Source organism: Mytilus trossulus, chromosome 1 (genome assembly GCF_036588685.1).
Source record: "Mytilus trossulus isolate FHL-02 chromosome 1, PNRI_Mtr1.1.1.hap1, whole genome shotgun sequence".
Lineage (NCBI taxonomy): Eukaryota > Metazoa > Mollusca > Bivalvia > Mytilida > Mytilidae > Mytilus > Mytilus trossulus.
Window position 1 is genome coordinate 111,085,851 of NC_086373.1, and position 26,245 is coordinate 111,112,095.

Genomic DNA, 26,245 nt, shown 5'->3' on the forward strand with positions numbered 1-26,245 from the left:
ACTCAAAATATGTTTTGGGTGTTGAAAAATCAAGACAAACTAAGAAAACTATATCTGCAACCGATATTATTATTCTTGGGAAAATTTTTATCATAATTTGTATAAATTACTGAACCAGGGCCTTTCGAAATAAATTGTATCAGTGAAAGAAAGATAAATCACTCACTATCCAATACTGAAAGTGAACTCTTGGGTGGCAACCTAACAGTAGAGGAATGTACAAATGCTATATTTAATATGAAACTAAATAAACCCCTTGAATAGATGGTTTCAGTGTAGAATTTGATCGTATTTGAGGTCATACATAAATGAATCTGCAGTGAACGTGTTTAATACAGAAGAAATAACAACACTCCAAAAAAAAGGTGTTATTTCCTTACTATATAAAACAAAATGATCCATTATCATAAGTTAACTATAAGCGAATCACCTTATTAATTGTAGACACTAAGCTAATGGCCTTTGCCTTAACGCAGCGGTTAAAGGTAGTGTTGTCCACAATTATTCATAGCGATCAGAATGGATAAATAAAAAATCGGCAGATTCAAGATATATAAAGGCAACAGTAGTATACCGCTGTTCAAAACTCATAAATCCATGGACAAAAAACAAAATCGGGGTATAAAACTAAAACCGAGGGAAACGCATTGAATATAAGAGGAGAACAACGACATAACACTGAAACGTAACACACACAGAAACGGACCAATCATTAGACAAAACACCACGAGAATAACAAGTATAACATGAAAACCAAATACATTAATTGGGATAGACAAGTACCGTGCCACGTCTTATCTCAATATTTCAAAAGGGGAAAAAAAGTGGTGGGTTGAACCTGGTTCAAGATTCAAGATATAATATACTACACAGAAAAAAATTAAATAGATGGGGTGTTATTGTTCATAGACTTTTCCAAAGCCTTTGATTCTTAAGAATGGCCCTTAATGTTTTTAGAAACGGTTTGCATAGATCTTCATAATGGTCAAATAAAAAAATGGGTGTCTTTCGCCTCATGTTTTCGTAAAATCTAATCACAAAGTTCGTGCCACAAAAAGTTGGAAAAAAACATTACAATAATTGCAGGACCAATGTATGGTATGGGCATGCAAATACGGACTGTCATACAGAAAACAGCCTATATTACATGCATTACATAATCCCTATGTTCATATAAACCCAATACGAAGGCTATTTAGTACTCAGCTATCCAAAAATTAATTTTATTTCACACTAGCTCTCATATTTTAAAAATTCACAGGGGCCAAAATGCGAAACTACACACCTAAATGTAGAGTGCTACCTTAAGGTGAAATTTTCCCCCTCCAGCCTCAACTTTTAGTATATTTTCTATGTTCTAATAGCTGTTACGACTAAAATGGTACCTTAGTTTTTAAAATTGGTTCAGTAATAAAGATTTTATGAAGGTTAGCAGTTGATGTTGAAACGCGACAAAAGGTGATTTAAAAATAAATGCTGGATCATAGTGAAAAACTTCAAGTCTGTCTCATTTGTTGGGTAATATTACAAAAAAAAATCTTTTTTTTTCTATTTTAAATCATAAAACTACATTAAAAGAGGACAAATTATACAACTTTTAGGTATTTGAATGCACTTATATGTCAATTTTGCTGTAAATAGCATACCTAACCTTGTTTAAGAAGCTCTCAAGCAGGGTATAAATTTCTAACAGTACTGGCATCATTAAATTTAATTGATGCCAAATTATAATATTAAATCTTGCTAAAAATGATTATTTGACTTATTCGTATTCAAAAACTTATAACGATACATTCTGAGGATATCGTATAAAGCGCAATATTTGGTTACAAGAGCGAAATTTTGAAATTTTGAAAAAAACTAAAGCTTTTCTACCTCAGGCATAGATAACATTAGCTGGATTTGGCAATTTGTTTTAGGAATACAACTTCGTACTTTATTTAGCCTTTTTAATTTGCGTTAACAATGATAAAATCGCGCACAGAGGAATAAGTTTATGATATATAAATGCATTGGTTCAAGAATTGGATATACATTTCTTGTCACCTCTCACACGTTTCTTATGACTTTAAAAAGTCTGTGACTTGCGATATTATAGGTGCAAGTTTGTATTGGTTTGAATAATAAAAATGATTGTAAAGAATGTCGCTAGCAATGTTGTTGATGTTTGATCTATGGCCGCTCATACATTTGTTAAGCCTTCCTTTCGTTTCACCGATGCATATCAGTCCGCATAGGTTACATTATACTCTGTAGATCACCTTCTTAGATTTCAAATTCATATTATCATAACTTCTAGTAGAATAGGACGTTTTAGTTAATTTGCTAGTAAATTGAGAATCTGTTATCAAAATACCACAAGTTTTCAGTTATTGGCTTCTTATTCCGAAATACTACTTTGTTATTTCAATTAAACATAACATGAAATCAAACAGACCTATACAATTCAATTGCACTTATTTAAATCTATGTAGATATAAGAAGAAGTGGTATGAGTGCCAGTCAGACAACTTTCCTTCCAACTAACAATTCATAAAAGTAAACCATTATAGGTCAAGATATGGTCTTCAACACAGAGGCTCAGACCGAACAGCAAACTATGAAGGGCCCAAAACATTACTAGTATAAAACAGTTCAAACGGCAATATGTATGTTTATATCGGGTTATTTGACAATCGGTAGTCTCTGGTGGTTATGTCGAAAGATAACTAGATAGCTTCTTGACTAAAAAATACACAATTGAGATATGTATTATTTTGTTCATGTTGTGTTAACTAACTTATTGTAGTTTGAACATACATTTTATTATCTTATAAATAGAATATGAAAATTTAAGTTAAATCAGTAAACATGAATCTGATAAAAAGTTGAAAGCATATTAAAATAACATGTATATAAACATTTTCTATTTTTTAACTCTTTTCGAGATTTCAGAATGATTGCCATATTTGAAATTCATTTTGATGAAAGAAAAGGGATACGTTTCATTATTCAAATGTCTATAATTTGTGAATACAGTATCAGTTAAGTAATCCGTACCTTGACACTTGCAACACACAACGCCTCCGACCACTAACAGTACAACAAACACACATGCAAGGATGATTGCAACTATTTCACCGTCATCCAGTGTATTTGGAGGATCAGGAACTATAAAGTAAATACATCACAGTAAACCTTTAGCATAAAATATACTCAGGAACTATAAAGTAAATACACCACAGTAAACCTTTAGCATAAAATATACTCAGGAACTATAAAGTAAATACATCACAGTAAACATTTAGCATAAAGTATACTCAAGAACTATAAAGTAAATACATCACAGTAAACCTTTAGCATAAAATATACTCAGGAACTATAAAGTAAATACATCACAGTAAACCTTTAGCATAAAATATACTCAGGAACTATAAAGTAAATACATCACAGTAAACATTTAGCATAAAATATACTCAGGAACTATAAAGTAAATACATCACAGTAAACCTTTAGCATAAAATATACTCAGGAACTATAAGGTAAATACATCACAGTAAACCTTTAGCATAAAATATACTAGAATATTAATTGTTTTGGTGGTATTGAATCAGAAAATTGGAACCACATAATTTATGAATCTACTTTATATTAAATTAGTATTCAATGCTAATGTTTGATTACAATCAGTAACTATATTTATGTTTTATAATATAGGATATGAAGTGAGTTTATATTGTTTGTATTGGAACTAACATTGATTTTTTTCATGAAAAATTAAAACATAACTAACGATATATCCGTATGTGTATTGGACTCATCATCTAATATCATTGCAGTACTGTTTACTTAAATAGTAAGGGGTCGATTATATATATTCCACAACCTTAATTGAACGGATATGACTAAACATATTTACTAAATGCCAAAAGTAGTTACGGCCGACCACATTTGTACTGTTTAAATTTATTGCCATGGTTATGTACTAATTTTTCTTTGATTGTATATGACTTTTTTGTGAAATATGCACTGGTTAGGATTTAAGTCTGAGGGTTTCTTCCTAGACTTAATTGCACTAAACAAGTTTTTATTTACTGTGCTCACACGTATTTTGAAGATTGTTGTCCTTTGTTTTTATATTATTATCATGGTTGTCTATACCCGATTATGCGGTATGAGTATGTATCATTGTTGAAGGTCGAACAGTCCCTCACCCGCCCCCACAGGGGCATTTATCCAATGTACTTGAATAGATTTAATACAAAATATGAGAAAAGCTTATTAAGCCTAGAAATCTTATTCTGCTTACCTGTTGGAATTGCTGTAAAGGAATGTCGAAATAATATGATTATTGCAGGTGTTAAATTGTAAAATAAAATTTACATTAGCATTTCATACGATCAAAATTTTAATATCTTAATAAAAAAAAACACTAAAAAATGTAAGCAGAAAAAATAAGTATAAAGACCTGTGTCATTATGCTTTAGATGAATTTATATCATTAATTATATAGCTGTATGCACTGATCCAATAGACCCCTGAAATAACATACAAACACATTTGCACCAAATAACTATATTCTGCGTACCGCTGTTGGTCTGTTCATCTTCATTGGCTATATATATAGGGGAGGGTACTGCAACTAGTCAACAATTTTTAATAAATAGTTTAAAATTTATTACTGTCTTGGTACAGGAGTTGGGGTATGTAGAAAATGGTGGATTATACATGATGTTATAGCTTAAAGGTAAAATCACTGAACTACAAGGAAAATTCAAAACGGAATGTCCCTAATCAAACTAACAAAATAGAATTGTGCAAATCCTACGATCAGCCCTAGTCAAACTTGTTGAAGTATCACGGTATCATTAGATAAGTTGTCGCTCTTCTTTGGACATATCTAATTTTTCACGCTTTCGCTTCATTGTTTGGTTTTAGTTTTCTTTATGACGGTTAAAATAAAAAAGTGCACCGGACTCACGTTCATAAATTAGTATGTACAATTATGTCTTATTTATAGAAAAATAAGCATACCTGTCGTCGTTACTACAGGAATATTGAAGGGGATTAAAGGGGATAGTCCTATAATGTTTGTAGCTTTACAGGTAAACGTTCTAGCTGCATTAGTCACATCCATAGCAACCAATATCACCTTGCTGGTTTCTTGCATGGTGATACCGTTATTAAACCATTGCCATACAGTAGCCGATGGGTTGGCACGTGTGTCACAGCTCAGACGGACAGTAATAGCATCAATTTGTGTAATACTTATCTGTGTAACGGTACTCACTGGTCTATCTGCCAATTATAAAAAAAAAAGTTAATGAAAATGTTAGAATGATCGATGGGAAAAATGTGGTTATACACATAACTAGTCTTGCTCAACATAGATAAAACAAACTATTTCCTCATATATAAATGAAATTTGTTTCGATAATTTAATTGTTTAAATGAATAAATATAACTCACATTGAACAACAACATCTTCATTTGCAGCTATTCTTCCCAAAGAATTGAAAGCTTCACACAGAATTGAACCATCGTGTTCAGTCGAATTGGCAATACGTATGGTATAAACAGCTCCTTCACGTACAATATTGTCATTTTGATACCATCGGTAGGTTGGAGCAGGATCACCATCAGCCTCACAAGTAAGGGTGAAATTTTTACCTTCTTGTACTACAATACCTTTTGGTACTATTCTTATGTTATATGGCGCAACTGTAAAAACATTGTATTGAAAATTTCTGTTTTCAAAGCATTTATAGAAACATCAAGATTTTCTGTAAACATTAATTGATGGAAATGGTTTAAGATATACTAGTATAACCGATTTTTACTTTTCTTAGAAAAAGGCAGATAAAAACCCTTCATACATTGGTACACTCTTCCACATTGCAAATGAAGCGTAATAAATTATGTATACCCGGAGTGATATCATCATCATCATCATCATCATCATCATCATCATCACCATCATCATCATCAGGATCTCTCAAATTTAAAAAGAAATTTGATGCTGAGAAAAGTATAATTTGTAGATGAGGCATAAAACTAAATGATATCAAAACAAAACAGACAAACTGTGCCAAAGATATTCCAAACAGAACTTTTTAAACAGAAATTTAAACTCATACCGGTGTCAAGACATAGACAACTGAACTGAAGTACTCTCTAGTTATAGAAAAAAAACGACATCAGTATCCAACTTTTGTAAAATAAACTATGAATGAGGGGCGTTTTTCCTGGATACATATAAACGGCAGAAAAATAACGTTAAGAACTTTTATATTATTTCAAAAAGTGCTCTATATAAACATTAAAGCTCCGTGTTGAAGCCCGTACATTGACCTATAATGGTTTACTTTTCTTAAATTGTTATTTGGATGGAGAGTTGTCTAATTGGCAATCACACCACATCTTCCTATGTCTATTGAAGAATGTTGTTAGAAATTGAAAATTTCTTGTCATTTATATTTTTTTTTATTATTCAATACAATGTCACTTCATTCCAAATACCTAGATATATTTTAGATTTCAATGATTTACAACTTAAATTCGGTCACTTGATATTATAATATATATATCCTTCACTGATCTACAGAAGAACCAAAAATGTAATGTTTTCCCGCGGAAAAACTAAGTCCATTTATGAGTAAAATACGAAAAAATTACTTTCACAAAATTAACTTCTGTATACTATCTTATGATCATAAACAAGCTTCTGTCCAAGTTTGGTACAAACCCAGGATAGTTTAAGAAAGTTATTAAAATTTAAAAAAAACTTTAACCACAGAGTGAATGTTATGTTTTCCCGCAGAAAACTAAGTCCATTTATAAGTAAAATACGGAAAAAAAATTGAATTTTATTTTCACAAAATTTATTTCTGGATACTCTCTTATGATCATAAACAAGCTTCTGTCCTAGTTTGGTAGAAATCCAGTATGGTTTAAGAAAGTTATTAAAATTTCAAAAATTTTAACCACATAGTGAATATTTGTGTAGGCCGCCGATGCCGCCGCCGACGACGACGACGGAATGAAGGATCGCTTAGTCTCGCTTTTTCGACTAAAGTCGAAGGCTCGACCATAAACATGTATAGATTGTATAAGGCCTCCAGTTGAAGGCAGATTCAAAAGTAAGACCAACAGACCTTTAGGTAACCCGTATGAAATTTTGATGTTATTTATACTTAAATCTGAACGCTACAAAATAGAATACCAGGAACATGTTTTTTAATTCAAATAAAATCCCATTTCTAAAAGACAGGGAATAATGTTTCGATAGATGTTACGCACGCTGTCCCTACAAACACTAGGACGAAAGACAGAAACTTCATAATTTCTTCCGCATACAAATCAATAAGACAAAAAAGTTTGCAAACATTTACCAATATAAAACCCAAATTTTAGTAGATGCTTTCAATTATGTTCTTATAGCTCTTGGCCATAATGTGCCTAGTATAATCTAGTATATTTGCGGAGTAATAGAACAAAGCAAAGCTACGTGTGTCGTTTTTTGTGCCTTTATAGACGTTTTTTTTATTATTAAATTTCATTATCGCTATTTTGTGCATTTTTCGTTTGATCTTTTTTTGTGATAATTTTCATATCATGCTACTCGCTTGAGATGGAATAATTATCACTAGAAACTAAGGAGGCCACGTGGCGTTGCTAACGAAATTGACATGAACATGATGAAATTGACAACGTCGTCATAGGTAAAATAGCGATAAATAGATTATCATTGGTCATCTCAACTCGCTTGCTTTTCTCACTTTCGCTGTACCAGCTCAAGCGAGAAAAATCAATCTCGTTGAGATGATCAACGATAATCTATAATTATCAGTAAGCATATATAAAAAAACTAAGATTCTAATAACATTTACGATAAGTACAAATACTTGCCTCATTCTTCGTGAGTTCAATACAAAACCGGTAGTACACGAACTAGACTGACTAGACTTAATCATAATTTCGACACAGCTTACATTTTGTAATCTTTTTTAATCATTTCTTAGTGTTGTGGGATTTATTTCAAAGAATAATGCAATGATAAAAATAATATATCGTTACATAAACCTTATCTTTTTTCAGTTTTTACATCTGGTACAACGAAAGTTGCACATACTTCACGAAGATAAAGCGACTTTAAATTTGCTTTTTTTTTTAAATTATTCAAAATATCAAACAATTGCAATAATTCATAAGTTTGTAAAATAATTCATGTCAGGAGCATAAAAATGGCGGAAGCTGTCTTATGTGACACGTTATGTGGAAATAAACTCATCATAGATACCAGCACTAAATGCTGTATATACGCCAGACGCGCGTTTCGTCTACAAAAGACTCATCAGTGACGCTCGATTCCAAGAAAGTTAAATAGGCCAAATAAAATACGAAGTTGGAGAGCATTGAGAACCAAATTTCCCAAATAGTTTGTCTAATACAGCTAAAGTAATATATGCCTGAGATAGAAAACCCTGGAGTATATCAAAAATGGTAAACAAAACAATTGAAATAAGAGGCAATTATTAATTTTTCTGAAACCTATTCGAGTGAAAAAAAAACATTGAAATCCAATTCAGCTGTATACAGAAAACTCATTGTTTGATAGTGGATGTATTCGCGATTTATTAGCATCCAAATAAATATGTTGACGGTCCGTCCGATCCTGAGGTTAGTGATGGATAAATTAACGAATAGTTCTTTGTTATAAGTTCTGAAAAGGTTCATGATCATAATTTTTCACTCGAGGCGCATGGCATATACAGGATCAACTGAAGAATTAACTATGATGTCAAAATCATACACAATTTTATTGACAGTTGCGCATCGCATTAAAAATAAAGGCACTGTTTCCGGGATTTGAGGTATTCAAAAGTTAGAAACTACTTCGAGTGCCTAATGCCGCTGGACGGTTGATAAAATCAAGCTGAATTTGCTGTTGTAAGAGGAAAAGAGGAAAAGTTAATTACACTTTAAAATGATCATTAGACCTACGCAAGCAACATTAGTTGACAGCAGGAAAAAGTTATAATCTGGGGTTCAAGTAATTAAAGAGTTGTATTTCGACAAATCATATATCAAGAACAATTGATTTCATTTCAAATTCTAACATGACGTCCTTCAAACGCTTTGAGTACACACCCGTGGTAAAATATGAATATATTGTTAGGGCTGTTCCTATTGTACCTCCAGGTCATATGTATTTTGATGAACGAGCTATCCGACGTCATAGAACAACGACGTCAGAATATTAGCATTTTACGGGAAAATACACGCTTGTGAAACTGAAATTTATCACAACAAGAAAACGTTAACAAACGATGCTAAAATGTGATATTAACCAATTTTTTTAAACATACAAGACATATAAGTAATTTTTTTTTAAATTTATCCAAAACTATCTAAATACATTATTTTAAATAGTTTAAGCATGTCACTAATTCAGTTTGTTCCGTTCTTTTACGCCAATTCAATAGTGCGTGTATTTATGGGAACGGCAAATATTAGCCTCCACCTAGAGCGCTTCAATCCAAAAGAATTGCCGTATTTGTCCTATAAGAATCGAAATAATTCATGGAGGCTTGAATATATCTAGATTTAACCACGGGTTGTCCCTTTATGCCGATATTTTACCCCTCGCTATCGCTCAGGGTAAAATATTTGTCATAAAGGGCCAACCCGTGGTAAAATCACGATATATTAAAGCCCCCATGAATTAGCTCCAAATCTGAATATGAAATACACCCTACTACTATCACTAAATATGATGACATATGATTATTCAAAATATAAAAGTGTTTATTATGATTTTTTTCACTTACCTGATGTATCAACTGACAGAATGACAAATGGTGAATTTCCCTGGCCAACGGTGTTCACCACTGAACATCTATATGGCCCCTCATCAGAAGCAGTCAGATTAGTGATTGTAAGGCTAGGATTTGACAAGCTACCCCCTACGTATTTGCTACCATCAAGAGTAATGCCTTGGTTTCCTTTACTCCATGTAACATTAGTAGAATCAGGGTTAGAAACGTAAGAGCACTGTATTGTAATATTCTGTCTAATAGCGCCTTGAGACGGCTGTGTGATAGTTACATCTGGTATATCTGTTAACAAAAAAAGATTTAACTGGTTTGTAATTCTATGCATCTATTTTTTTTTTAAATTATGGTTTTAGCTTAGTTATTCAGACATTTTAAAGCATATGTAGCCTGTTATTTTATATGTAACGGAAACGAAAATGAACAAAAACAGCAATTCCTTATTTTAGGCACACTATTTTAAAAAAACAATGTAATGAAGAATTTGAAGCCATCAGACAAGGAGATTCTAAACAAACTCATAACTTGTTTTAGAATTATAGTGGGACAAAAAAAAAGAAGGTGTTCATTGTTGTTTTTTTTTAGTGACAACTGTATTCAAATCTTTAAGAAAACATTTGCTTTCGGAAATAAACATCTATACTTACAAACTATCTCGATAGAAGGAAATTGCAATGTAAGTATTTTAATTGTTGTACATGTGTACTTAGAAGTAATGATTCGTTTTTGCTAATTGAGAAATTGAAAATTTAAAAAGTGTTAATTAAGCTATAAGCATGTCACTTACACAATTAATGCAACACAAGTACTTTAAATAAATCATACTTGTGAATACATAAGCAATCCACATACGAAATGTTGTGTTGAGAATTATTAAAGGAGATAAATTAACACTTCGCCGTCGTATATACTCTTCTAATGTGAATTCAATTATTCAAAGTGGTACAGTGTAGAGGTTTTTTTTAAGATTAAGAAATAGGTAAAAACCTTGTATTACGTTGTAAATAGAGTTCAAAGTGCGATTATTGTAATTCGATGTTAAAAAAAGATAATTATATAAACCTCAAAATGAAAATGTGGATGTATGTAAAGGTCAACAACCCGACCAAAAGAGAACAAGAAAATTGGGAAATGTTCTTGTCTTGATTTTGGACACAGTTGGTTTATTTCGTTAAACACTTAAATTCGTTTGTTAGCCACTTCAGTATGCAAAGTAATTAATCAAAATGTGATATATCAAAAGAAATACTAGTTATCTGATATTTGTCATAGCGTATTTGTTTAGGTGAAAAGATTCATTTATACTTTTTTTTCTCTTATTTTAGCTTTTTGTGTTAAATTTTGACTGTTCCGACTTGTTTGCAATTGATATCTTTTGTAAAGGAATGCACACATGACAAACCAATATGCAAGAAAAGTACATTATATAAATTTTAACAGCACCAAGGTAATGACATAGTTTAAAATTATGTGTTCATGTTCTGTTAATGAATCGTTCAAGTCATAATGAACACATCTAGACACTAAAGTTGTTTCTCTAATTTGTTTGTATTCTGCACATCTGGGAATAGATTTTTTTATGCTTTTCAACTTCGTATTTCGTTCCTTCAACTGTTATGTTTTTAGTGCAATACTGGAGTCAGAAGGTTTCGTGGCAAAAATTAGTGTTTGGCGTAGCAAATAATACGTTGATATCCATAAAGATGTCTAAAAACAACAAGGTCGAACCCATCGCTAGAAAAGGATTCGTTACCGAATTTTTTTAAAAGTCGTCAGTAATGTACACAGATAGACGTATTTGCTGATCGGTTCAATGTTTGTTTTGTTTTATCAATTAGTGTTCTAAAACATTCTAACTTATTTGCATTCCAGCTGTTTTTGGTTTTATTGAGTTTTTTGTGGACAAAGAGCGCGTTTGTCACACCAACTCATAAACATGGATTTTTTTTAAATTTGTTTTACTTATGAGGATTTTCTGTGATTAATAAATGATAGATAAATATTTACATTTAACGTCCACGGAAACAGTTGCGGTTGAATTTCCAAAGGCGTTCGCAGCTCTACATTGGTATGTTTCAGCATGAGATCGGTTTACGGATGTTATGTTAAGGATAGAACCATTTGAAAACTGTGAAGTTGAATTTCCCTTAAACCAGGTGAATGTTATTATTGGACTGCCTTCGGCTGTACATGTAGCTGTTATAGACTGGCCTGCATTAACTGATATTGTACTTGGTCTTATTACAATGGAAAAAGGTGCATCTAAAAATTAAAAAAAAAATAATAGAAAATTAGTATAAAAATCATATAACCCAAAATGTAATGCATTATTTACTATTTATATTGGAAATATCTGTATAACTCAAAGATTTGCTAGTTTATGCTATCTTCTTTTCAGAAAATAAAAGATGTTTTCTCTGAATACAGAAAAGAACTATTGCTACGCGGGGGTATTTTAAAACTGAAATACTAGTGCAATCATTTCTTTCAAAATATATATCTAGTACCTCCAGTTACAGTCAATGTGACATTATAACTCGTTCCTATTACCTCGCTATTTGAAGCTTGACAGACATACTGTCATTGATCGCTTTCCTTTACATTGTTGATAGTGATATAAACCGTATAATGATAAATTTATCGCATGTGGAACTTTTTCGGATGTGTTTTGTAGATAAATTACACCCTTCAAATCCATAGAGAGTCACCACGTGTCGGTGTTAAACCAATCACAAAGCAACAACCTGCGATTTGTAAGAATAATGTCACATATTTGTAGTATCCGCTGACCTTGTCACTTTTATTGAATTTGCTTTCAGATCAAAAGATCAATAAAATTCACTATCTAAAGTAAAATTGAATGGAAATGGGGAATCTATCAAATAGGTCTTCAATGCTGCGAAAAACTCCCACACCCGGAGGTTTATTCAGCTTTCCCTTAGACACACATATATACTAGTTCTGTAATATTTGACATCATACTTAACTCCAAATTATACACAAGAAATTAAAAAAAAAAAATTCAAGACTAACAAAGGCAGGAGGCACACAGATGCAATTTGAATCCGGTTCATCAGTGCTATATTAACATGATCAATGTATAGACGTGTTTTGTTAAAATCGGTATATAAAAATGGAATCCATATAGCTTCTAGATATTTTTGAAGCAAAGCTTACTATCATATAATGTAATGGAAAGAAAATATGCAAGAGAAGATGCAGCCATTACGATGCAGCAGTCAAATTGCTCATTTTATCGTGCACTTTGTCGTGATTTCATTTATCACAAATATGTATTTGATACTGTATCACCTTTGTATACTTACTTCCGATAACATGAAAGAACGTCTTTAAGCTTTGACCTGTACCAACCAGATTAGTTGCATAACATGTATAATTGCCTTCATCAGATAAGACTACATTAAAGATAGTCAGCGACGGTGACTGTATAGTTGAACCAGAATATTTAGTAGAGGAAGCAGGGTTTAGCGTTTCTGTATTGCCGTTGTTGCTCTGCCGTGTCCAGTAAACAGCAGTGTGAGTAGGATCTGCAAACACTTCACAAACTAGTGTGATGGTATTTCCAATCTTTGTTGAATACGTTGGTTGCTGTATCGATACTTTAGGGAGGCCTATAACAATAATAAAAAGGGGCTGTCACAGGCTACACATTATCAAAGATGTCAAATTTATCTATTTACATTATACAATAACACAAATAGGATTAAGCAACTACAATCTATAAGAAAGTATACATTTTTTAATGTGTTCAAGTTAAATATATTTGATTTATAATAATCAAAATTTGTATAAAATTATTTATATCATATTCATATGAATGTAAAGCAAAATAAGCATGTGGGCTTGAATTGTTTCTGATCTGAGTGTCGGGCACTTTATAGCTGAATAGACTATTTTGGTATTGTGTATCATTAACGGTCGTAACGGGACACAATGTTGATAACATTCACTTTGTTTTAACTCAGATAAAGATGTGCCATTGCGAATCTCCATATTTGTTGTTCTGAAGACTGATTATAGGCCAACATATTTCCAAACGCAATATGTTTTCATCGTGGTTTAACATATCTGATACTATATCTTATGAAAACTCATGAGCTATAATTTTGGTTTAAATATACTCTTTTTTAGTTTTAAAACTAATGATTGCATTGCTTACCTGAACCAAAATTGTTTTTCTTATATAAATATATACTCACTTCCGATAACTGTTAAAGGTCCTTGTCTACTCTGACCAGTTCCAACAGAATTAGCTGCTAGACATGTATAATTTCCCGCATCATTACTATTGAGATTAGTTATAGTAATGGATGGTGTATCGACAGATGATCCATTATATCTGGCGCTAGACATGTTTACAGTAGAAGTTGTACTACCCGAAACTTTATGCCAGTAAACAGATGTAACAGTAGGATAAGCAGAAACCGTGCAGCCAAGTATAATTGTTTGACCATAATTACCAATAAAAAATGTCCGTAAAAGACTCACACTAGGAACATCTATAAAATATAAGTTACATTTTGAAAAACGATTCTTTGTTGATGTTTTTTATTTATCATTCAACATCTTACAAACAGGATATTTTAAGAAACAAAGAAAGGGTAGACTTGAGTCGATGTCTACCCGAATTTCCTGATTTATTGCATGGTTAAAACATAAGGCTCTAAGAGTTCTGTTTCGCTAAACATTTTCCGTCTATAGTTTTTCTTATCCTTGTCTACCATGTTGGGTTGCAGGTGGGTTCATTGGAAAAATTTTAAAAAATATTCCCTAATGCCTATTTGTGGCTTAGTATTGTTACATTTATCTCAGTTTCAGGAGTAGACTTTTATAAAAGAGGAACGAAAGATACCAGAGGGATAGTCAAACTCATGAATCGAAAATACGTTTTGCTCATTGTTAAAGGCCGTACGGTGACCTATAGTTGTTAATGTAGTCAATGTCAATACAACGGGCAGTTTAAAAAAATATACTTTGCCATTTGATTTTGATAAATTCTTATACTTTACTGTTACATCACTGTCCAAGGTTCAGGAGAAGGCTTACATGTTTAACCCCGGCAATTAATAATTTACTGTCAAAGCCAAGAACCTTGTCTGACGTATATCAATTTTAACCTAAGCATACTTCACGCGTATTTGTTATTGTACAATATCTGATGTACACGTATAACAAAAACTTTGTCAATAACAAGACATCGTTCGATGTACATATATCATTCAAGTTTATTGCCATTCATACATACATAAAACAGACACCTTTACTATAAGAAGGCAAACCTGTAACACAAACACAAACAAGACTAGTGTATGCTATAATTGCAGGGCAGTCCACCTTTTTTTTAAAATAGTTCATGACGGGATGTCACAGTGAAAGAAATGTATAATGATACATAATTATTTTGTATTAGAAGGTGACGAAAAAAAAAACAATATATAACCAAACCTTCAAATCCGTCAGAATACTCAATTAGTGTAAATTTTCATGTTTTGTTGTAAACCAGATTTAAACGTGTATCCTATTTCACTTTTACGACCGGACAAACTGAAATCTGAAAATTTATTCTTTTTAAATGATACAATTTTACAATAGCCGTTTATACGGTAGATATATTAGAAATATATTTGGTTCAGAATGTCAAAAGCTGCATATTCCTACAAGCAATTTAAATGGATTGTCACTTTCTAAAATACTATTCAAATTATTTTATACTTACTGCCAATAACAACCAGTATAACATTTAAACCCCCTCCTGTTCCTACACTGTTGGTAGCATAGCAAACATATGTTCCCTGGTCTGATAACTGTACATTTGATATTGTTAGGGATGATGCGTTCACTGATGATCCACTAAATCTGCCTCCAATGTTTACATTAATTGTTGAACCTCCAGATGTAAACGTCCAGTATACGCTAGTGTGTTGTGGGGTAGCTGTCACGGTACATGTTAAGGTAACAGACTCCCCAATAGTTACGGTATATGCTGGTGTAGACGTTATAATAATAGGTATATCTGATAGGAATATAAATATATAAAATACTAGTTTGATCGATTCTGATAATCAATTGATCTATAATAGTTGAGGATGCTGTCTCTGTCGACATAGGCATGTCCTGCTTTTTATTATTCTAGCGATTCCCTCAATTGAACGAAAAGAAAACCCACAATCGGTGTAAAATGTTGTATGTGATTAAAAGTGTTGGGAAACGTATTGTCGACACACAACTCTTTGTACGACGTCACCGGTGAATAACTAGTTATACAGTTACGTTTTATTTTGTATTTCTATATGTTTAGGGGTAATGATGTCCATAGTGACTATCTCATTCAAATATGGTTAAGGCAGCAACCATTTGATTTTCTGTGGGGGCTATGGATTTTCTTGGAAAAAAAGTTTGTTTCCAATTTTTGTAGAAAAAAATAATTTGTTTTCAACCCTGAGAAGAAAAAAAAATTGTTTCATCCTCAGCTGCCATTATTTGTAATGCTAAAATTGAAAGATAAATTGTTGTCGACTTAGACTTATCGCCAACACAAATAGATTGCTTTTCGGTGGCGAAAAAAAAAGTTTGTCCAGAACAAAAAATCCTAATTGTTTAACTGTTGAAACAGAAACGATGCAAAATGATTCAAAAAGTGATGGTACTAAAGATACGTAAATATCGTATGATGTTTTGCTTTTTTTTTAATTGGCGATCCAAGCATTTAATCATCATAGAAATGTGCTGATTTAAATGTATGGTATAACATGCTTGTAATTAAAAAAATAATGGTCAGAATCAAACAATACACGATGCTATATTATATGGAAAACATACTTACTGCCTAATACAACAAGTATAGTAGAAGCGCTGATTCCAGTTCCGACACTGTTGGTTACTTTACAAACATAATTGGCCTCGTCGGATTCGTCAGCGTTATTTATTATCAAAGATGGTGACTGAGTTGTGGAACCATCGTATTTACTGAAGGCTGAAGATATAATTATGACCTGATTGGCTACCGTCCTTTCCCAGATAACACTGGTAGCTTCTGGATTAGCTATATAGATACATTGTAATGTAACAGATGATCCTATGTTGACTGTGTATCTAGGTTGTGGAACAGTGACATTCGGAACACCTAAGAAAATCAATGTAGTAAATTTGTGACTTGCTAATTTTTATTTTTCAATTACTGAACGGCAATCATTTATTTTGAAATTATCGAACCATTAAATTTAATTTTGACTGTTCACATTGAAGAATTCAAAAACTAATCTTATGGTTCAATAAGTTCAAAATAAATTATTTCCATTCATTAAAAATAAATTTCTATCAAAAGTAAGGCTTACAGAACGTTTTATATTATTTATATTAAGGGGTACCTGTAACTGTACCCCCCCCCCCTCCTAAAAAAAACCTGTCGTTTAATTCGTCTTGTTTTTCTCACATTGATAAACTAGGTTAGGGGGAAGGTTGGGATCCCGCTAACATGTTTAACCCCGCCACATTATTTATGTATGTGCCTGTCCCAAGTCAGGAGCTTATAATTCAGTGGTTGTCGTTTGTTTTTGTGTAACATATTTATTTTTCTTTATTTTTTTTACATAACCTAGGCCGTTAGTTTTCTCGTTTGAATTGTTTTACATTGTCTTTTCGGGGCCTTTTATAGCTGACTATGCGGTATGGACTTTGCTCATTGTTGAAGGCCGTACGGTGACCTATAGTTGTTAATGTCTGTGTCATTTTGGTCTCTTAATTGTAGACAGTGTCTCATTGGCAATCATACCACATTTTCTTTTTTACAGGCCAAGCTTAACATCTTGATAAAATTTTTAAAAATTTGAACAATAGGTTTAAAAGATTTTGCAACCCAATTTGGCATCTTTTACTATATAAATGGTGTATAAACTAAATTAGTCCTGGAACATGTAGCAATGATGAGTTTATTTACATGTATCGACCAAATTTGGAAGTTTCATATACATTGGTATACATATATATATATCATAGTTGAAAATGATAACTGAGATGACTATCAGTACACTGATAACCTTTGCTTGTATTTCTTTTATTCTTGATTTAAATTTTGTGTTCGAACTTTAAAAAACGGGTATCAGAGTCAGCCAAAAAAGTGAGTTCGATGGTTCTTCTATTTGAAATTGAAAGGAGTAGGTCCAGTAAGACCCCTTTTTGGCCCCAAAATATAGCAGTTTTACAAAATTAAAATGTAAACTTTTAGTCATTTATTGGACAGTAAAATGATTCTGCTACATAAATATTGGCTGTTTTTGACAATACAATGCATATACATCGGGTACTAGCACCATTTAGTCATGCTAAATTACTGAAATCTTCACAATTCTAGCATTTTAGTTAAAATTTAGACGGTTTTTGTGTAAAACGAAAGTGACCGCATTCGTGTTCATCCTTAATATTTAAATGTAAGTTGTATTTTATGATAATACATAACATGTATAAAGGTTGAGGATGAACACAGATGCGGCTACTTTTATTTTTGACAAAAAACATCTGAAAAGTGACATTTTTCGGCATATTTGGTAGATTTTTCATATTTCAGCTTGAATCGGTGCGTTTTTTAAGACTAAATCAGTTAAAATCTTTCTTCACATACACGAATTTATTCAAATAAAATAGACACTCAAGTATTTAAAAAGTGGTCAAAATCTATTCTTATAGTACATAATGATCACAACTTTTTTGTCTATTGAACTAGGCCTTAGATGTTTGACACGTTGATGTATCATAATGAGATTAATTGTTTTGCATCATGATGACATTCATGTGACCTTCAAAGTTGACATCAAGGTCAACTTAATGTTGTTATTTTCCCTTACGAAGTACAACCAGGCCGTAACTTCTTCCGTCTTTTGGCCTAGACCTTACGTCTTTGGCATATTTCACATTTTTGTTTTCATTTTATTATACAGTAACTATATTCAGTCATAATCTTAAATGATCTTAAATCTAAACTTGAGAAAAAAAGTTTTCACATAGCCTATTGTCAATCACACCACGTTTCGTTTATTTATTTACTTCAAAATTGTATTCATATCTCGAAAAGAAAACACAATTAAGACAAAAGCACAACAACAAAACAAATGTTTTGCTATCACATTAAATTAGAGTTTGACAAAGCAACCTGTTCTATTTATATCCTTCATATGTAGTGTCAGTTTTAATCATAATTCTAAATTACGACTTTACTTTCCCGTACAATTGCAGACGGAATAGAAGACACCTGTTTATTTTCTACAACTGTCGGATAAAGGTTGAAAACAGGGACCAGACATATATATTTTGTTCTTCTTGAGATAAAGAGATACATATTAAAGTGCTAAATTATGTGTAGTGGTTTTTTAAACTGAATTTGATATATTGTTTTTTTTTTTGTTTTGTGGTCTTTGTCCCTCGACATGTAAATCATGTACTTCCACGTGTGTTTTTCCATGTCCATTTTTTATTTATATTTTTGTTCGACATTTTACTGTGAAAGAGCTGTTATATGAGGGGGGTCTTTGATGAAATCTGAAAAATAGGCAGGACAAGAGTTCTAGTTAAAAAATCCCCCCCCCCCCAATTAAAAACTTGAATGAACAGCTTCTAAAATATTGCATAGTTCAGTTTAACTTCTTCTATATTCCTCCATTAATTGTGGAGTACTAGCCAAAGGGTATAGTTTTAGCAACTATTGTAGCGTTGTCGTTTTTGTATGGATTCTTGTTTTTCGATGTGTTATTTTGGAAGCGTAAATTACGTAAAATCAATATTCAAATGGCACAAAGAAAACAAACCACAACACACAGTGACAATTCAAATCACTATGTGATCTGTTAAAATGTTTTTCAGTTTGACATAATAAAACAGTAGAACAATAATCCTAATTCACCAACACAATATTACTCTCAACACTTCTAACTAACAATCGCAATTATATATCTTCTCCCTCTGATCTCTCTCACATCCCCTTATATATATAATTACAGGCGGTTCACAAACAGTCCCAAAGATGGGATACCGGACAGTTCTGTAAATACCGTGCGGTACCTGAACGGTTCTAAAGATAGGCTACCGGGCAGTATCCTGACAGTTTCAAAGATGGGCTTCCGGAAGGTGCCCCGACGGTTCCAAAGATGGGGTACCGGGCGGTTCTTTACATACCGGGCGGTGGATTTAAATGATATAGACACCGTTCAAATAAATAAGAATACTGTTCATTGCCCTATACACATGTAATTTAACCCAAACGTATTTAAAAGAAAGACATCATAATGATTAATTATACAGTCAAACTAAAATCGCTACCCTATATAGTATATTACACCTAAAGAATAAGAAAACATTTAATTATATACAGCAAATATATTGCTAGTGATTTTAAAACGCAGTAATGAATTAGACTATCTGTACGAGTTATCTTTCCTAGGTGTTCTGTACCACCTTAACAGTAAAAATGTATATATATGGAAGTTTTTAACGACCTTGACTGGCTTTTCAGCCCTCGCACGGTCGGCTCGGTGCCCGAAGGCGATTGGTGAGCGTTTGAATATTTTGTGCCGTGGGTCAGGAACGGGTAGCAAAGGACGCCGAATGGAGGCCGCCATCTTGGTTTTGTTGAGTTGATTTTGTTTTTTACTAATTTGGTGTTACTTCTTCACTAACGGCTGCTTTCAGGGCCAGTTTGGTCAGCTTGGCAGCCCGCTAGCTTCGATGACGGAGTACTGTTAGATGATCTCGGACGTAGTTCAAAAGATGACAGGAAGCATTATCAGGACCAAAGCCGTGAGGCAGTGAAAAGTAGGTCGTATCACCCAACAGCCTAGGATACAGCCCTCGGACGTTAATCGACATGACACTCCCCATAATATACAATGGTTTTGGAGGCATGTTAACGCGGGTACGCCAACTACTATGTCTATCTGTACGGCATGGATTGGTTTCTGTCATCTTAAGTAGTAAGTCGTTGATATCTAACTGTAAACCCTCATCGAAGATAGCGGGTAAAGGAGAGCTGGCCCAGCACGTCCGTTCAGCTGTAATGACTGAGACGTGACTGAATGGTAATGAGTAAAAATGTATATACATGTTGGCGTATAAATACACAACATCAGAGTGGGCGTGTCGCCATAAAAATTGACAACATTGGAAATAAAAGTAATACTTCAAAAAAAAAATGTAAAAAACAATGTGTATAGTTTTACTTACTTCCAATAACATCCAAGAATATCGGTCGACTCTCAAAAGATCCAACAACATTAGTAGCTGTACATATATAGAACCCCTCGTCTGACATGACTGTATCACTTATGACCAATGACGGTGAAGCCACTGAACTTCCGCCGTAACGACCGTTTGACATGGCAATATGCATATGCATTGCTATATCATTGATGTAACGCGTCCATTTGACATGTATCGTTGTTGGATAGGCATCCACACTACAATTTAATGTGATTGGATAACCAACATTGACAGAATAATTGGTGGGTTGTACGGTTACTACAGGAACGCCTAAAACAAATAGATAGACAAACAAACGTAAATAATATCAGGATCGAATTGATTCATTTTCAGGAAGTGTTTCATTGATATATGTTTGTAGAAGTACCAAAATAAAATCAGTACAGACTGATATCCAGTTAGAGTTAAACAAAGATTGCTGTTCAAAGTATGGTGAAAAACATCGTTTACAAAAACAACTTCTTGACGCCTTTCCTGCAATGTCTCCCTTTATCATAATTGAAAAATATTAATGGAAGATCGTTAAGATGAAGGTGAACCCTTATTTTTTTTATCAAATGGACGTATTCATTACTATGGAATTTTAATAGATTTCTGCATATACCAAAATTGCCTAGTTTAGTATCAAAGATCAAAGAGGGACGGCAATAGTAGAGCGACATTCAAACTCATAAAAAGAAAACAAACTGACAACGTCGTAGTAAAACGGCACAGGCAAACATACAAACAATAGTAAACATGACACAACATATACAACTTTAGACTGAACTACACGAACCCACAAGAAACTAGGGATATTATTGGGTGTTTGAAAGGATGAGTCGTTTTGAGTATAAATCCAGTAACATGTCTAATTCGGTAGTTCACATTCGTGTACAGGAAACAGCGTCGTAGTTATGACATAAGGCACATTCATGAATAAACTCATCATAGATAATAGGTGATCATTAGTGACTCTCGGATCAAACAATTCAAAAAGGCCAAATAAAGTACAAAATTGAAGAGTATTGAGGACCAAATATTCCTTAAAGTTTTGCGAAATACAGCTAAGGTAATTTTTTTCCCGAGGTAGAAAAGCCTTCAAATGTCTTTCAAAAATTAAAGTTTGGTTAACAGTTAATTTAAGATAAATATAAGTAAACACATAAGTGCTGACTATTGGGCTGGTAATAGCCGCAGGGAATTAGAACTCCACCAGCAGTGAAACGGATAAATGTATGCCAGTCAACCAACTTGTGAGGTCGTCCGTAAAATATAGATTATAACAAGAACATTTATACTGTCACATTGTATTGGATAGGACATTAAAATTTGTCAAATTAAAAGTAATTTTTAGTTTCTGTATAAAATATTTTCTGCTTTTTTATAATTCATAACCATAGATGTATTTTGTCACCTCTCTTTGGATTCTTTTTGCTTTTTCTGATGATCGCCAAAACCCGGAGTTACCCTTATCGGAATCGGACCTGCTATATTGTTCACGGCTTTCGTTGTTTTTCAATATTGTTTTTGTCAGTCAGATACGGTTTTACTGGAATTTACACATTCCTTGTTGGCGACTTTCTGTATAAAACTAGCGGTTGAATAAAATGAACAACGTTGTCATGAAAAATTTAAAAAAAAAAGTTTCAGAATAAGTTTATTTAGAGACTTTGGTAAAAAGGTTTGCAAAGTTTTTTTTTTTTTTGTTATTTCCTTAGGTATGTTGGACGTAGCTAATAACTAAGTTAAAAGTCCGATTGCAAAACTGGAAGGTCGCGGACCTCGGACCACTGCTTATTTGAACCCTGCTTGCTGATACACAAATAGTGTGACCAGCCGTGTTTATTTGTCTTGTCTACTTATCACTTAGGCGCTATAATGCAAAAATGCCCTGAATTAAATCGCTCGTGGATGACAGCATCGGGAAGGTAGCCCCAAAAACCAAAATGAAAAATAAATATTGATCACGAACGGCCAATAATTTTTTTCAGGTCGCGGCAATTTTACCGGGTCGGTCGGGGGAATGGAAACAAACAATAATTTATTTTTCGGCCTAAGGGATCAATTGACAAATTTGATTGCATTAACCTTTTTGTACATGCCATTTTGTTGAATATTATTGCTGCTTAACATTAATATTCATATCCATCTAAAATAAGATAATACCAAAAATTGCAAACTTTTGTAAAAACTAACAATTCGATGGCAGTAACCTAAAAAATAGTTGTTCGATTCGACTGATTATACCAAGGCCGATAGATATTAAGACGACGACGAACGCCAAATGACAGAATAAGCTCACAGTAAACACATCGGCTCCGGTGATCTAAAAATGGCTTAGTGATACAACATACTTAACACGTGTTAAACGTATCTTTGTTACATTCTTTAATATTAACATTATATTTCTCTCCCCTTTATGTATCAGCTTTACTTACTTCCCAATACTTCAAGGCATGTCTGTGAACTGGTACCTGTCCCGACACTATTCTGGGCACTACATGTGTAACATCCTTGGTCAGCAATGACAGAGTTGATAATAGTCAAAGATGGTGATGTGATGTTAAATCCTGAGTATTTATTCGTTTGATGGAGATTGATATTTGCTGCATCTCCATTTAGAACTTTTTGCCAAGAAACTAAGGTATGAACAGGATTGGCTGATACAGTGCAGTCCATGGTAACGGAAGAACCCACAGTAACATTATACTGTGATTGGGCAATAGTTACCACTGGTATCGCTTAAAAGATAACCATATAGAAAATTAATAATAAGTTAAGAGACTGTAATTCAGTGGTTGTCGTTTGTTGATAAATAATTGTTTTACTTTCGTTTTTGGACATAAATTAGTTCGTTAGTTTTCTTGTTTGCATTGTTGAAGGATGTGCTATGAGTGACCAAAAGTTCTGAGTCTTTCGCTACATTGAAGTCCCATTGGTGGCCGTTGGCTGTTGTCTTCTCTGTGGTCGGGTTGTTGTTGCTTTAACACATTCCCCATTACCTTTTTCAATTTTACTTTGGTCTCCTGTGGAAAGTTGTCGCATTGGCTATCATACAACATCCTTTTTTATAATCGGAAAGGATACACTTTATCAAATTCAAAATATCTTTTACAAACCTGGTTGTCCATCTATTCTAGCTATAATGTAAAACAAAATTGTTAGACATTTAGGCTAGACTTATTAGTAATACTTAGTTTTTTATTCAACTGGACGTATACGGATAGGTAAGAAGGACAATAGGACGGGCAGTTACTGATAGTTGTATTGATAGTCTAACAGATAGTATATCGGACTCAACACTCACTTTTACACTTTATACCGTCCAATTAAAATATAAGAGTAGGCATTACCGGTACCCCATCATCAACAGTAACGTGATATGTGTCATGGGAAATATATCTTCGAATGACTCTTAGAGACCTGTTTGCTTTACAATGTACATGTGTAAGTAATAATGAATATATATATACCAAATTAGTATTATTATAATATTATTTTAAAAATAACAATACAAACTTCATGATTTGTAGGTTGCACTTTATTTTTGACTGTGGAATTGAAATATTGTCTCGTGGTCTTCTCCTGAACGGCAGTAAAACGCTTGCCGCATTTGGGCGTCCGTTTGGCTGTGCGGGGTGTTTCAAGTTTGCAGTCACGTCCGGTAAGAATGGGTACGTTAAATCCGATGCATCATATAAAGAGAGTGTCACGTTCTCTGCACATTTAATAAGATCCCTTGTCACAACTATTTCCCTGTCCAATATAACCTTATTTGGCAGTGGCAGTCCAAATTTCCCCGACCATCATTTCGAATAGCCTCTATTATGACAAGACCTGCATATTGTATTTATTGTTAACTTGTTCTCGGCCTGAACATGCGTGAAATATTTGCCATTGGACGTTTAGCAACCAACAATCAATCAATCCATCACTGTGTGAATAAAGCTGTTTCTCAAACCACGCCTTACATGGGGAGATATTTTATATCCATAGGTATGCTAATTTGAAAACGTACTGGGACACATTGATGATCTGTGCGTTTTTTACTCGTAGAGACATCACTTTGGAATTTAACCATATAGGAAAACATAGTAGCGGCTTAATTTCAATTCTAAGAAGGTTCAATTATGGAGGTTAGAGTAGTATAGAATTTTAGTATGAATTTAAACTCTTAAAAGTTGAGGGCATATAGATGTTGAAAATATGCCGCACAGCCCTTTATTTTGTAGTGTATATCATATCAACTATCAATTCTGGGATAATATTTTTCACGAAACTTCATAGTAAAAATGTCACAGTTTTCGCCGCATGATATGTGACATATGGAAATAACATGATCTGAAATAACTGAAATGCATTCTGAACAGTGAGATAGAAGGTGAAATATTCATTTACTTACTTCCTTGCACGATTAGGAATGTCTGGGTACTAGTTCCTGTTCCGACCGAGTTAGTTGCTTCACAAGTATAGTATCCTTCATCGCCTTCAACAGTGTTAGAAATTGTCAAAGATGGCGTACTGATAGTAGCACCTGAATATTTAGTTGGGTTACTGGCAACGTTTATAGCAAAAGGTACATTGTTTCTTATTCTATTCCATTGAACGTTTGAGGCTGATGGGGTGGAAAATATAATACATGTCAAATTAATAGAATTTCCAATATCAATTATATATCGGTGTCCGACAGCTACTGATGGAACATCTACAAAAGATTAAACATTCTATTACGTGCAGCCTTTTAATGTGGATATCAACAAAGGCACTGTTCTTTTTTTCTTTTTATGTTTTTGCTGTACTTTAACTGATTTTGAGCCATCGATGGATACTGATGTGTTATTGTCTATGGGTAATGTCAAATAAAAGCTGGGCATACTAGTATACAGCTTGTAAACTGCTGTAGAATATTTTTTTTAAAAACATATTATGTATAGAGATTTCATAAAAGGTATCAAAAGCCCTCTCCCTTTTTGAGAGCCTTATAAACATGCCATTTGTAGGATATGAATCTAATATAAATGACTAAGACCGACTTAGGCTTATTTAAGGTTGGAGAGTCCTGATCCCGGGCTTGAAAAATCCCGAGATGCAGAACTAAAAGAAATTTGAAAAATATATTCCCGGATCCCGTAAGGATCAATTCCTAAATCCCGAGCTTAACTGAAACACCCGATCTCGACGTCTTG

General features: G+C 33.1%; 1 protein-coding gene across 1 annotated transcript in view; it reads right to left on the reverse strand.

Annotated features, from left to right (window-relative positions):
• Window positions 1–4,455: 4,455 nt before the first annotated feature.
• Window positions 4,456–26,245, reverse strand: part of LOC134705939 (hemicentin-1-like) — a 62,301-nt gene continuing 40,511 nt past the window's right edge. The window contains exons 20-31 of the mRNA XM_063564655.1: window positions 25,462–25,764; window positions 23,498–23,800; window positions 21,042–21,347; window positions 16,657–16,956; window positions 15,550–15,846; window positions 14,033–14,332; window positions 13,139–13,444; window positions 11,820–12,074; window positions 9,810–10,097; window positions 5,449–5,700; window positions 5,014–5,277; window positions 4,456–4,517 (exon numbers count right to left, since the gene is read on the reverse strand). Coding sequence (XP_063420725.1) covers window positions 4,456–4,517; window positions 5,014–5,277; window positions 5,449–5,700; window positions 9,810–10,097; window positions 11,820–12,074; window positions 13,139–13,444; window positions 14,033–14,332; window positions 15,550–15,846; window positions 16,657–16,956; window positions 21,042–21,347; window positions 23,498–23,800; window positions 25,462–25,764 — 3,236 coding nt within the window. The remainder of the gene's footprint in view (window positions 4,518–5,013; window positions 5,278–5,448; window positions 5,701–9,809; window positions 10,098–11,819; window positions 12,075–13,138; window positions 13,445–14,032; window positions 14,333–15,549; window positions 15,847–16,656; window positions 16,957–21,041; window positions 21,348–23,497; window positions 23,801–25,461; window positions 25,765–26,245) is intronic.